The sequence below is a fragment of the Amia ocellicauda genome, chromosome 21 (assembly GCF_036373705.1).
Source record: "Amia ocellicauda isolate fAmiCal2 chromosome 21, fAmiCal2.hap1, whole genome shotgun sequence".
Classification (NCBI taxonomy): Eukaryota; Metazoa; Chordata; class Actinopteri; order Amiiformes; family Amiidae; genus Amia; species Amia ocellicauda.
The window spans coordinates 11,173,574-11,188,811 of NC_089870.1; the positions used below are offsets into that span (position 1 = coordinate 11,173,574).

Here is a 15,238-nt window from a genome sequence, read left to right on the forward strand (position 1 = left end):
TTGAATTTGTTCATTTGTTTTGTAGGTTTAACACAGAATTTAAACACTAACTGCCAAAGTGAAAAATAGGGCATTGTATTTTTGTTTTTGTCTCAGTTTTCAACTTTATAATGGTAAAAGCTTTATTCTGGTCATGTATTAATATGGTTATGACCATCATAGTACTGAAAAAATATAATATATTCTTAAAGGGTCAGTTTACTGTTGTAGCATAATATCAAATAATTATTACTATTTAGTAAAAAAATTGTACATTTTCCCAATATTTTATTTATCAGGTTAATTAATTCAAGCACAATTGGAAATATAAACCATTTCAAAACACATACAAAAATGTGTTTTTGGACTTTTTATCCGAGTGTGTGGTATTTGTTTGGTAGCAGTACATTTAAGCATAAAATGCACGATTCCTAAAATCACAGTTTTATGCATCTTTGTATTAAAGTGTATAAGTAAGACATACCACTTTTCCATATCGATACTATCATATATGTAAGTTTTAACTTCCCAAATAATAGCCAATTTGAAACCCCTGTATGTATGCTCCTTCAGGTTTTCTGGATGTATTGGGTCATGACTTCCTGGATATCGGAAACATTACAAAAACTACCGGATTTGTTGCCCCCAAGGCAAATTGAGTGATTATTTTTATTTATGTATTTATTTATTTATTTAAATTGGAGACCATTTCAAAAGGATCACACAGGATTTAAAAGTAAAAATGATATACATTTATATTTATTGCCAAAAGTGAGCACTGGGCTGAAGATGATGATGATAATGATGTACATGTATATAGCACATTTCTTTTTGCTGTGTTTTCATTTACTTGCAGTGCCTACACTTTGTGTGTCTACTACTATGAATATTGTTGAAATACTTTGTGTTGAGAAATATTCTCAGAAATGTGCCTTATTTTACATTATTTCAAATATCTTTAAAACATATGAAACTGAACATTCTTATGTGAAAAAAAGTAACTTGCATGGTCAAGCTGAGTAATTGTGTAACATTCTGTATTGAAAGTGCCCACGTCATTCTAAAACATGTAGCAGAATAGAGGAGGAGAAACGGTTTTTGCTCAAATTTAATCATTCTTATGTTTTTCATTGTAATTTGTTTAGATTTCTGTGTCTCCTGTAAAATTATCCCCAAATGATCTGTGTACCTTCTGGGCCTAAATTGCAGATCTCTGAAACAATCTTGCCTCCACGCTTGAACTCAAAGTAATAAAGTGTAGACTAAGACAGAACCTGACAATGGGGCCCACGCTGAGTCTGTAGGCAGACTTTACATAGTCCCATACACTGGGTACAGCCCCCTTTACTTTGTACGGTCCATTTCATGACCAACATCAGCTGTGTTTGTTACCCGGGTCTGTATGGTACCTAACTTGTTGTGGAGCAATCAAGTCAACTTCATTAACCTTAAGTTCTTCATGAAACTTACTTGTGCTTCTGCCAGCACTGTTGCATGACTGCTGTCTGTCCCGTAAGATGGCAATGGCTGACTTGAAAGTTAATCAGTTGAATTACCAGCAGCAGCTTTGTAGATGACAAGGAAATAAAGTCTTGAGGCTATATATTAAAATAATAGCTGATCCTTCATTGTAAGATCCTACAGGGATTGTGTTGTGGTGGCAAGGTCAGGGATCAAACATCCACATTATGTAGGTAGTGCAAGAAAGAGTTTCAGTAATTTTTTTTCTCTCATGGAAGGATCAGTGTCCACAGCTGGAAAGTTTGGAAGATTGATTTGCAGGGATTGAACTGGAAGTGTGTGGTGTTGCTCTGTAGATTCTGAGGGATCAATATAGCTCTTGTTTTACACTGAGGGAAAAAATTATTTGATCCCCTGCTGATTTTGTACGTTTGCCCACTGACAAAGAAATTATTAGTCTATAATTTTAATGGTAGGTGTATTTTAACAGTGAGAGACAGAATAACAACAAACAAATCCAGAAAAACGCATTTCAAAAAAGTTATACATTGATTTGCATGTTAATGAGGGAAATAAGTATTTGACTCGGTGGCAAAACCCTTGTTGGCAATCACAGAGGTCAGACGTTTCTTGTAGTTGGCCACCAGGTTTGCACACATCTCAGGAGGGATTTTGTCCCACTCCTCTTTGCAGATCCTCTCCAAGTCATTAAGGTTTCGAGGCTGACGTTTGGCAACTCGAACCTTCAGCTCCCTCCACAGATTTTCTATGGGATTATGGTCTGGAGACTGGCTAGACCACTCCAGGACCTTAATGTGCTTCTTCTTGAACCACTCCTTTGTTGCCTTGGCTGTGTGTTTTGGGTCATTGTCATGCTGGAATACCCATCCACGACCCATTTTCAATGCCCTGGCTGAGGGAAGGAGGTTCTCACCCAAGATTTGATGGTACATGGCCCCGTCCATCGTCCCTTTGATGCGGTGCAGTTGTCCTGTCCCCTTAGCAGAAAAACACCCCCAAAGCATTATGTTTCCACCTCCATGTTTGACGGTGGGGATGGTGTTCTTGGGGTCATTCCTCCTCCTCCTCCAAACACGGCGAGTTGAGTTGATGCCAAAGAGCTCGATTTTGGTCTCATCTGACCACAACACTTTCACCCAGTTCTCCTCTGAATCATTCAGATGTTCATTGGCAAACTTCAGACGGGCCTGTACATGTGCTTTCTTGAGCAGGGGGACCTTGCGGGCGCTGCAGGATTTCAGTCCTTCACGGTGTAGTGTGTTACCAATTGTTTTCTTGGTGACTATGGTCCCAGCTGCCTTGAGATCATTAACAAGATCCTCCCGTGTAGTTCTGGGCTGATTCCTCACCGTTCTCATGATCATTGAAACTCCACGAGGTGAGATCTTGCATGGAGCCCCAGACCTAGGGAGACTGACAGTTATTTTGTGTTTCTTCCATTTGCGAATAATCGCACCAACTGTTGTCACCTTCTCACCAAGCTGCTTGGCGATGGTCTTGTAGCCCATTCCAGCTTTGTGTAGGTCTACAATCTTGTCCCTGACATCCTTGGACAGCTCTTTGGTCTTGGCCATGGTGGAGAGTTTGAGAGAGTACTTTAAGAGAGTGCTCCTAATCTCGGCTCGTTACCTGTATAAAAGACAGCTGGGAGCCAGAAATCTTGCTGATTGATAGGGGATCAAATACTTATTTCACTCATTAACATGCAAATCAATTTATAACAATTTTTTACGTTTTTCTGGATTTTTTTGTTGTTATTCTGTCTCTCACTGTTAAAATACACCTACCATTAAAATTATAGACTGATAATTTCTTTGTCAGTGGGCAAACGTACAAAATCAGCAGGGGATCAAATACTTTTTTCCCTCGCTGTAAGTCCTTGTATGGGACTTTGGCTATGTGCAGATATCTATTCAGTGTCTGTATAAACATTTCCACTTCACCATTGGGTTGTAGTAAACTGGGAAAAATCATCACTGTTAAATGGAAGACTATTAGCTGACTTTGTAGTTCTCTTGAATAGTCATCCATCATAAGTACTTGAGTCCATGGAGCAGATGGTAAAGACGTTGTTTTCAGTGGTGAGCGGGTGTTGCTGTTGGTGGCTTCTTGACAGGTTATGTATGATTTCATGCATTTTTCTACCATTGCATTGCCAGGGAACCATACTTTTTCTTGTAGCAGTTGGTTTGATCAATGCCTTGATGGCCTTCAGGACCAAGATAAACTACAAGGCTGTACAGCAAGTCAGGGATTACAATTACAAAGATGATTCATTGCAGATGCTGTGATTTCAAAAAGCCTCTTCAACAAAAGTTTCAGATACATCTGCTATGCAGTAGAATTGTCATTTTCACAAACAAGTTATTCCATGTGTCCAGTTCTGAATAGGTCAGTCAGATGTTGAAGACAAGGACCTGATTGTGTTAATTTGTGGATGTCATCTTCAGTAATTGCACAGGGATGGAAGAAATGACAAAACTATCCTGTACTTCTGCCAGCACTGTAGCATGACTGCTCTCTGTCCCATAAGATGGCAATGAGTGTCTTGAAAAGTTATCAGATTGATTACCAGCAGCAGCTTTTTAGGCAACAGTGAAATTAAGTTTTGAAGCATGTGCACCCAACTAATGCAGTTTGAGGTTAGTTCTACCAGCTGGATAATGTTTTTACCTTCAATACTGCAGGTCAGGTGCAGTAGGTCATAAGCTGCAGCCTTAGTAATGACAAGCAGTGTGACAGCCATGTTGATCTACTTCATATGTTGCATCTTCTGCGATTTTGTCAAGGAACGTCAGTTTGAAATGTGACTCACATTGACAGAGGTTTAGTCAAACCACATCTATCTTGACTGGTGGGGTTAGTTAAAGATTAGCAGGTAGAGAATTGAGTGGGCATGTGCATAATATTCAAGGATGCATTTTGCTTCCTTCTAGTCCTTCTGGATCTCATCTCAACAAGCACATTGCTTGGACACCACTCGACTTTCCTTTCACTCATTGTGCTAGCTTGTTTTTTTGTTTTTTGTTTTATAGATCTGTTAATCGTCAATTCTGCCAGTTACAGCCTTGGGATGCAAGTTGCAGACATGTTGAATATGTCTTAAGACTTGCCCTGACGGTCACCTTTTAAAATCTGTACACAAGAAAACAGTGAAGAATCAAATCGCTTACAAACTAGGTTGGTTAAGATAAGATTTTAGCATTGTAAAAATGAACAAAAGAAATGCCACAGAGCAGGGATAGCTTGGAGTGCTTTATATGTTTTATTGGACTATTGTCAAGTCTCTTTGTGATTTAGATCTGCCCCCCCCCCAGTGAGCAGGAGTGTTCAAGCAGACAGGGAGGCTGCTAGCTTGGACAGGGCTGGGAGTGATGTTGATCTTTAATGAATTTTCCACAAAAATGCAGTGCTGGGAAAGCTCTCTGGGAGAGGGATTTAGCCAGGAGGTAGGAGTGACGAGCCTAGCCTTTGGAAGGATGCACTGTATGAATTCAGAGTGGTCAGTCATTTCTCTTCAAAATCATAATTTCATATTCAGCTGCTCTTCACCACTGTACTGATCTCACCTGGGTTTTTGTCCAGACTGATCTTCTACATCTGTAGTTTCATACATTTCTATTGAGTGGTATTCTACCCACCCCTTATTTTAACTCGTTTTAGTTAGCTGGCATCTTTAATGTTCTCTCTCAACTGAATCAGTGTTGTTTAATTCAGAAATAAGTATAATTTAAAGAACAATATTTCTTCAATTAAATGAAAACCTCTACTCTGGAAGGAATTGACAGACCTCAGACAACCATACAAGCTTTGCAGGTACTACTTGGTGTCTGGGATCACTAGGAGATGAGAAACGTTCTGCTTCTTTGCGATCTGCTTCACCCAATCCTTAAATGGGGAATACAGCAAGAGGGGACAGTTTTCCAGATGTCAACCTGTAGCCTTTATGTAGAGAGAAATGCAACATTAAAAGGTGGAAGATAATGTTGCAGTTTTTCTACAGTCTTGGTGGGTGTTAACCTTGCTATTGTTCTCCACCTACAACAAAGCAGGTATTCGAATCTGCCCTGCCTAAGGTCCACCAACCTTAATAAGGTTTAAGGTTTTGTTGCTTCTGTGTGTCATGACTGGTAAAAATGCGTGTTGTGGTTTTCCTCTTTATCCTGAAGGAGTCTGGAATGTGGTAAAATGGTGTTCTATTGTTTATCTTTGTTATCTAATCTCATCTTGTTGTTTGTTTTTACAGACAACAGACCCATAGAGCAAACAAAAACAAAATCTGTGTTTAAACTAATACATTTTCCTCCACTTTAGCTTTACTATATATATTACTTCATAATCTGTTCCTTTTGGTGTGAATGAGTATGACACAAGAACATAAGTCTTTATTCCTTGCTTGTTTTTGTTGTAGCTAATACAGTGGGGGGGAAAAGTATTTGATCCCCTGCTGATTTTGTACGTTTGCCCACTGACAAAGAAATTATCAGTCTATAATTTTAATGGTAGGTGTATTTTAGCCGTGAGAGACAGAATTACAACAAAAAAATCAAGAAAAATGCATTTCAAAAAAGTTATAAATTGATTTGCATGTTAATGAGGGAAATAAGTATTTGACCCCTTCGACTTAGTACTTGGTGGCAAAACCCTTGTTGGCAATCACAGAGGTCGGACGTTTCTTGTAGTTGGCCACCAGGTTTGCACACATCTCAGGAGGGATTTTGTCTCACTCCTCTTTGCAGATCCTCTCCAAGTCATTAAGGTTTCGAGGCTGACGTTTGGCAACTCGAACCTTCAGCTCCCTCCACAGATTTTCTATGGGATTAGGGTCTGGAGACTGGCTAGGCCACTCCAGGACCTTAATGTGCTTCTTCTTGAGCCACTCCTTTGTTGCCTTGGCTGTGTGTTTTGGGTCATTGTCATGCTGGAATACCCATCCATGACCCATTTTCAATGCCCTGGCTGAGGGAAGGAGGTTCTCACCCAAGATTTGACGGTACATGGCCCTGTCCATCGTCCCTTTGATGCGGTGCAGTTGTCCTGTCCCCTTAGCAGAAAAACACCCCCAAAGCATAATGTTTCCACCTCCATGTTTGACGGTGGGGATGGTGTTCTTGGGGTCATTCCTCCTCCTCCAAACACGGCGAGTTGAGTTGAGCTCTATTTTGGTCTCATCTGACCACAACACTTCACCCAGTTCTCCTCTGAATCATTCAGATGTTCATTGGCAAACTTCAGACGGGCCTGTACATGTGCTTTCTTGAGCAGGGGGACCTTGCGGGCGCTGCAGGATTTCAGTCCTTCACGGCGTAGTGTGTTACCAATTGTTTTCTTGGTGACTATGGTCCCAGCTGCCTTGAGATCATTAACAAGATCCTCCCGTGTAGTTCTGGGCTGATTCCTCACCGTTCTCATGATCATTGAAACTCCACGAGGTGAGATCTTGCATGGAGCCCCAGACCGAAGGAGACTGACAGTTATTTTGTGTTTCTTCCATTTGCGAATAATCGCACCAACTGTTGTCACCTTCTCACCAAGCTGCTTGGCGATGGTCTTGTAGCCCATTCCAGCCTTGTGTAGGTCTACAATCTTGTCCCTGACATCTTTGGACAGCTCTTTGGTCTTGGCCATGGTGGAGAGTTTGAGAGAGTACTTTAAGAGAGTGCTCCTAATCTCAGCTCGTTACCTGTATAAAAGACAGCTGGGAGCCAGAAATCTTGCTGATTGATAGGGGATCAAATACTTATTTCCCTCATTAACATGCAAATCAAGTTATAACTTTTTTGAAATGCATTTTTCTGGATTGTTTTGTTGTTATTCTGTCTCTCACTGTTAAAATACACCTACCATTAAAATTATAGACTGATCATTTCTTTGTCAGAGGGCAAACATACAAAATCAGCAGGGGATCAAATACTTTTTTCCCTCACTGTAGAAACAGAGAATCCTGAGTATTGAACAGCTTAGCAAGCTTGTACCCATGGATATTGTGTGCAACACAACTATTAATGCCTCAGAAAGAAAAAATCCTGGACAGAGATTTACTCTGACAGATGTTTGGAAATGCAGTTTTGTAGGAATTCCACTCCCTGCCTGCGTTTAATTAGTACCTCCTGTCCTCCCAGGAAATCTAACCAGGGGAGTAGATCTTGTCACATGAGTGGGTGCCCACTCTTGGTCCTGATGGGCAGCCTCACTTGGATTGTGGATTTCTGGTTTGATCATCTAACTTATTTTTCCCAGATCCTGTGTATTGAACCGGAATTTAACTTATAAGATGTACATCTGCACCATTTGAAACTATTTAATCCTCTTCTAATGAATAAACAACAATAAAGTGCGGGCCAACAAAATGTACAGCAATACAAAGGTTAAAAATGGTTTACTGTTGTGTAATCTAACTTTAAAACTTAAAAAGGAAATGTGTTTTGATTCCTGATGCTTAGGATTTGATTTTCAAATATTTTTACGGCATTGTTACGCAAAGTAGGAACACACTCTTAACATTGCCAAAGACAACCTTTTTGAAATAGTTTGCATTTTCGTTCAAAGGGAGAGACTGCTTTTTCTTCAATTCATAAGCCTTGCACATTTATTATACAGTCACTAGGACAAACAAACAACTGCCACAGAGATTTTTTTTTTTTTTTTTGCGAATTGTGTAGTAGGATGTTTCTGACCAAGGACTTTATCATGGGCAAACACTGTAAGAGAGAGCAGAGAAAATACATTAATTATAAGACAGGGTTGACAAGAAAATGGAGGGGGCATACCTAAACATTGTGTTTACAGGAATCTTCTTGGTCAGTCCCTATATACCTTTCTCAAAAGTTCAACACTATTTGTGTTGGCTTTAGCTATGAAAGCAATGCAGTGTTTTGGTTTTGGAAAGTCAAATGATTAATCTCGCAACACATGGGATTATACAAGTCCATGTTAATATTTCCATATCCTTCCCGAGCCTAGATTTACCTGCACTTGTGTTGTATGGGCAAAAATCTGCCGTGTTCCTGAGACAATAGAAGGTATGGTGTGGAGTAGCTATCTTAGGTGTGCGTTTGTATTTGCCATGAGAATTGCAATTCTGTTTATTATACAAGGTCAACTTGTTTGTGTATAATGCACATTTCTCACGGTATGCACTGCAGTTGAAAAGATAAGTGGAGACTAAAGGCAAAGCAAGTTTGACGAAACGTTCATGGAGGAGAAATGGATATAGTTTCACAAAGAAAAAAAAGAGCAAGGGTCCAGCTTTTTCCATTTATATATATAAAAAACAAGTTTAGTTTCAGAATCACAGCAGCCTGGCGCCAGTTTACCCTCTGTATAATAAACAGTGCTAAATAATTTGGAAGTGAAAGAACTTTGGCGGGACTTCGAGAGCCTTACAGCACTACAAGCACTTAAAATCAAGCAAGCTCTCTTGGTAGGGAAAGAGTTAGTGGACAAGTTCAAGAGCAGTATTTTAAAACAGAGTAGCTCTGAAGTGCTACTATGCTTTTGGGTTCAGAGATGTGTTCCCTTTTTATTAGTATGAAATACATTTTAAATTATTTTTATTACAGAAAAGAAGACTTAGATTAGGTTCTTTCACCTACCTAAGCTTGTGTCTTTCCCACTTTTTTCCAGATGGAAAAAATTTTAGACAAAACATATAAAGTGATATGAAAAGATTTTGAATTTGTTATTTAGCCAACTCAGGTTATTGCAATTCCTGCAGTCAATTTTGTATGTGATTGAAACCAGGTAGGTAATTAGCCTTCAATTGCTTTGAAACTAATCTACTATTCTATACTATCTAATCTGTTTTACTGGTGTAACTTATTTAGCCCTGTGGAGCTGTTTGATATTGATTTTTATTTTAGAATAAATATGTGAAATCTGCACCAAATATTCAAATATTGATTTGTATATCTGATGGGTTTGTTTGTGGACATTTCTCCTCTTGAAAATGCCAGGGTTGGGTTGGAATTGGGCATCCATGGCCCTCTTTGGTAGCCTTATCACAACTGTTCAGGAGCAACACAATTAAATTCATAGTGAATAGTGGACCATCCAGCATCATAGACATTTCCTGCAGTGTTTGTGACTTCTTGATATCTCATCACCTCCCTTTATTTGCTAGCATGGCATGGTAACCTTTTATTTAGACACTAACTGTCAGATGTAGGATTTTCTACAATTATAGGCATAATAATAGGACTGCTTTGATCTAGGATGAGCATTTTGTATGTCTATTTCTGAGTCTATATATGGAGCAAGTTGGAATGTGCAGGATAAATTGTAAGGCTTGGCCTCTGGAGACAAAAAGAATGCGTCTGAGACCAATACAATACATGTTAGCCGTCAGCTAGTTTTATGTGCAATGGACGCCTTTTACAGTTTACAGTTTTTTTTAACTTTTTTTTTTTTTTTAACTACTAATATTTACCTTTAAAAGGTCAGTGTCATCTGATTTATCCCATGGAGGTCTACAGTAACAGAGCAATGATACAGTTCACTGATTCAATTTTGTGTGGGAGCATTTCCCCCTTTGAAGTGGGACTCAAAAGCAATTTCCTGTTATTGCTTTATTTTACTAGTTTTATATTTCGTAGTTTTCTCTCAGTTCTGTTCTTTTGTTTTCCTTTTGTAGATTTGCAATTTTGACAATATATCCATGCAAAACCTGCTGATGAATTGAATGTGTGCAGATGAGGTGTGGGAGAAATGTAGGTGTCTGATATGCTTTCATATTGAAATGAAGAGCATTGTACAATGCTTGGTTTTATGCTTCCTCTGTTTCAGTATTAAAAAGTCTTTCCAGACAACTGCTTGCTGGAAAAGTTGGCATAGATCATAATGGATAAATCATGCAGAACACACACAATAGGATGCACAACAATTAAGACATTAAATATGAGGAAATTCCAGATGTTTAAACACAGCTGCTTCAAATTCGATGTTAATGCTGGCCCCTACTTTAATAGAGTGTAATCTGTTTTATTCAGGTTTTCCTCCTGTCAAACCCATATCTAATGCTAGTGAACCAATAACACCAAGGTCTGGTCCTCTACCAGGCCTTCATGGAACTTGCATTTGAAGTGGTTCGCTGAGCACTGAGGTCCCAATTGATCCTGCTTCCATTCTCATTGCAAACTGACCTCATGGTTTATGATACGCAGTGCTTTCATAATGTATTATACTGTCTCGTTCTATCCTAGAAATGGTTTTACAAAGAGTGTCCCTGAACTGAAATGCCACAAGACCACTGGCTCCATCAACTATCTTCTTTTCTAAAGATGTTTATTTGAAAGTTACAATCTCCTTTGTATGGAAGCATGAAGCACTTTATTTTGTCCCTTCCCTGGTATTGTTCTTGCTTCTCTGTACAGTATCCAAAATCTCTCTCCAAAACAAACAATGCCCCCCCCCAATATACAATTATCATTGTTGTTGCATTGTCCTTATTCAGCAAAGTATTTGAACTTTATGAAGATGTCATTTTTAGGGATGTTTTGATTTGGTCAACCTGGATTCATCTAAGACATGATTCAAATTGGGAATGTAGGAGAATTAATGAATGCCTTTGACCACCCTCTGCATTTTTTCTTTGACCATGTATTTGGTGTAGAATTGGAGGCTCACCTTGTGTGTGTCTCTGTATTGAGTGTGTGTTTTCGTGGTTTTAGAGAAAGTTCCTTCTTGTGACCAGGAGAGACAGACTGCCCTGGAAGAAGCAGGGATGAACACACGGGAAGCTGCCTTTATCCCCGAGTGTGATCCAGGAGGCCTCTTCAAGCCTGTCCAATGCCACCAGTCCACAGGCTACTGCTGGTGCGTTTTGGTGGACACTGGGCGGCCCATCCCTGGAACCTCCACAAGGTGAGCCTTCAGAGTTTCTCACAGGAACATGATGTACATAAGAATCCCATTGTGTAACAGTTTGTGAGATTCAGGGTTTTATTAGATGTTGGCACCTATACATCAACGACACAACATGCTGGATACTTTATGCTAGTGACCTTGTTTTGAGATAGATTTAAATGTTGAATTAAAATGTTTACAAAACTTGTTCTGTTCCATAGCAGATCCTGTATCATTATGCATGGTGTCATCTCTGGGCTTTTGTTTGAACAAACAAAAGTCAGCATGCCCCTATAAAATCAAATCTGCTTTTCCTAATCCTTGACTATAATATGAGACAGATCTTTCAACAGACTTATTGTATCTTGTCTTTCACCCAGTTTAGACATGTTGCGAGTGTTTCATGTGACCAAATGAGATCACATGACTTAAAGCACTTTCATTTGCTAGGTAGGACATGATTAAGGTTTGTTGATGGAATAGAATATCTTAAGACGTGTTGAAATTTGTCTGAAGGTTGCTTCTATCACATGGTTATTTTGATAAGTTTTATGATGTGAACCTCACCTGCTTCTGTCTCTTCCGGTACAGATTATTATAGTGCTTTACTTGCTTGTGCTTCTGTGCATATGTTACTGTACATTAAAGTCAGTTTGTCACCTACTGATCAATTCAGTCTCCTATGGCTACATAACTCATGATTTTGCATTCTTAAATTGGCTGCCTGATTATAAAACTTTGATTGGTCAGTCAAGCCAACCTTATAAATATACATTTTGGCTAAACCCCCTCATGTTAGTCGTGGTCTGCAGACTATAAACAAATGGATGTATCTACAAACTAGGACTGGTTTTGATGGGTGGCCGGACAAGTACTGCTGTACATGCCAAGATCATTGCTTCTCCACCAAAGGATAGTAAGCATTAACTATGTTTAGATAACATTGTTGCATACTGTTTATTTTACTCCTGTTTAAATTTGATCAAGTCCTAATATGCATGATATTACTGTGGCATTGTGTTTAACTGCATTATGATAGCACCATTGTATAGTGCTTTAAAGTTAATAATGATTAATTTAATTATTAGTAGTATTATTAATGTAGGAGTTGAACTAATGAAAGCACAGCCAAACAATGCCCTATAGTAAAGCCTAGGAAAGAATGCATTAATGGTTTCCATGAACTCTGATTATCCAATTGCAGAATGTTAGTTATCTGATTCCTGGAGACTGGCGAGCATATCCATGATATTGCCATGTCTCTTACTCCTACAGAGAAAAACAATGTGTGTGTATATATATTTCAAATAGTGTTCTATTAAACTGCTACCATCACAGTTTCAGATTTTTTTTCCCAAAGGAGGAAATAAAGAAAAAACGTATATATGTGTATATTGCATGGATTGTTTTTGGCCAACCCTGTTCTGTGGGAACCACAATCATTCACTGAATATTTGCAAAATCACTTGAAGATCTGCAGATTCAATTTCAAGAACTCTTAGATGCAAGCAAGAAAATTGGACTTAAAATTAACCTGAGTAAAGTAAAGTAATGTTTAATAGCTTTGTTAAATCTAAGAAAACTTAAGTAGATTAATTGATACTCAGTTACGTCTTATTTGGACAACAAATGCCACTATATATCATCACCATATATATATTGGCGAGCTTGTATTTTCAAATATTCATACTTAACATTTCTGGTTTGAAACATTTGGCAGCTGCAAATGCTTTCTGTAAAACATGCCTTTGCATTTTTTTTTTTTTAAGAGCTATATGTTTTTGCTGTCAAGTGTATCTGTACCACATTACAGACAATTCAATCTGTGGAACTGTTGTGGCTTTGTCTTCTACCTCCTGCCACCGTTGCTGGAGTTGTGTATTATGTCACATATCGCAAAATCTGTGTTATGTCTCCAAATTGGTATAACCTTTCTGTGGGTGAAATCAACTTGACAGGACACTTTCAATCATTAGCAGCTGTTGCTAATGGGTGATTGATGCCTGCTGGCAGACACTGGACTTCAAAATGTGATTTGCATGTTTTATGAAAACTGGGGGATTTCAAGTTTGTTTTTTCTTAATGCTAATGCATTATGCTACATTTTATACAATACAGACCATGTCTTGCAGCTTTTAAACTGATCAAAGCATTCTTATTGTCATTTATTTTCTTATAGGCTTATAAGCATTTTCTTATAGGCATTTATTGAATTACTGTTTGCATTATTATAATTTTGGTATAACATGTTTTAAATACCTCGGCAGTTTTGGAAGACAACTCTTTTTCAGATTAACTTGATCCATTTACTGGCTTTTTTCATTTTGTAAACATTTTACATTTGTTGGCAGTTTTCCATGTATTTTTTAAATGTCAGTACATTTCATTTTTTGGCATTTCAGAGTTTACAGCTTTCTTCCAGGCACAGCTGTAATTGTTATATTCATGAAGATAACAAAACAAAAAGTCTTGGCAAAGCTCCCTGGGTTTGGCATCCCTAGGTAGACCTTGCCAATAGCACTTTAACACCCTCATTTAGATTTTCTAAAATCAATCATGTATAGAGGGAAAAGTTTTAATGTCACTTTTGGTCAGATCAGCATTTCAAACACAAATGCACCGTTACAATTTTGATCTCCTTATTATTCATTTTTTCCAATTAAAAACGCTTGATACTTTTGGAAGACAAACGACAATCGATAAGGTTTGTACTGTAAATGATACATGAATATGACTTTACAATGCCCTGAAGTTCAGTGTTAATAGCTCAGCCCACAAAGTTTCTGGAGGAGATGTAGATTGAGTGTGCAGTGCTCAGTGAGTTTACAGTGCTGACTGCTGACTGGCCCGTCTCTATCTCAGGTACCAGACCCCCGAGTGCGACAGTGCCGCTAGGTCCCGGAGCTCAGAGGTGGAGGATCCTTTCAGGGACCGAGAACTGGCAGGTAAGGATTTCTTAGTGGTCACAAGGCACTCCTTTCCTAGTTCTTGGTGACCCCGGTGTCTTCTGGGTTTGTGTTGGGTGAATTTCTCTAAGTCAATTGTGTCAATGTCAATGCAGCTTCATACTTTTTTTTTTTTTTTTTTTTAAAACAACTTTGAGCACTGCTGTCCTACTTAGCATCCCTAGTTGGTAATCGCAAACCTTTTTTAGTATAAAAAACTAGACCTAATTAACATGACTGTCATAAGATAAGTCCAGATTTTTTATTCTCACTATTATTTGTGTTACACTCCTGATTGGATTCCATCCCCCTCAAAAATGGAAAAGTAAAGCTTTGAAGATTTTATAAGACAATTTAATTTGCAAGACCAAAGCAAAGCAACTTCTAACATGTTTCTCAGATGCAATAACATTTTAAAGGGATCAGAATTTTTAAAGGAGGAAAGCCACATTTCTGGAACACTAGACATGATTTAAGAGTTGGCACACTGTCGTGATTCCTGCGAGGAAAGAATGACGAGCAATATCCTACCTGCAAACATCTGACAATAGTCATATTTTATCAGTTTCTTGCTTAACACTTAAAAATAGCATTTCCTCTCTTAAAAAGGTAGCAGTGAAACAAGTCATTAGATCATTCTTTCAAAGAGGTGTAATACATCTTTAAAATAGCACACAAGTATGAACGTGTGTGCACTTTCTATAGACTTTGTTGTTGTTGTCGTTGTTGCTGTTACCTATTACTTTATGTTGTACCATAATAGTTGTTAATCCAACATCTGGTAACTTCACAGAATGAGTCAAGCATATTTTCTCACTGTGTAAGCACATGTGGATATTTCTTTTGTGTCTTCGTGGAGGTGAGGGGCCAGTAGTTATTTTTATATACTGTACAAGGATGTTTAGTTTAAACAACAGCCTCAGGTTATCAAAAATGCAAAAGGCAACTGCAAATGAAAGTTAATTAACTTGGGCCTAGAGGGCATTTTT

General features: G+C 38.4%; 1 protein-coding gene across 7 annotated transcripts in view; it reads left to right on the forward strand.

The window, feature by feature from the left end:
- The window catches only part of smoc1 (SPARC related modular calcium binding 1), a 103,646-nt gene that overhangs the window by 61,522 nt on the left and 26,886 nt on the right, over nt 1-15,238 (forward strand). For all 7 annotated transcript variants that reach the window (XM_066694975.1, XM_066694973.1, XM_066694972.1 and 4 more), the window contains 2 exons: nt 11,130-11,322; nt 14,167-14,249. In XM_066694975.1, the coding sequence (XP_066551072.1) occupies nt 11,130-11,322; nt 14,167-14,249 (276 nt within the window). The remainder of the gene's footprint in view (nt 1-11,129; nt 11,323-14,166; nt 14,250-15,238) is intronic.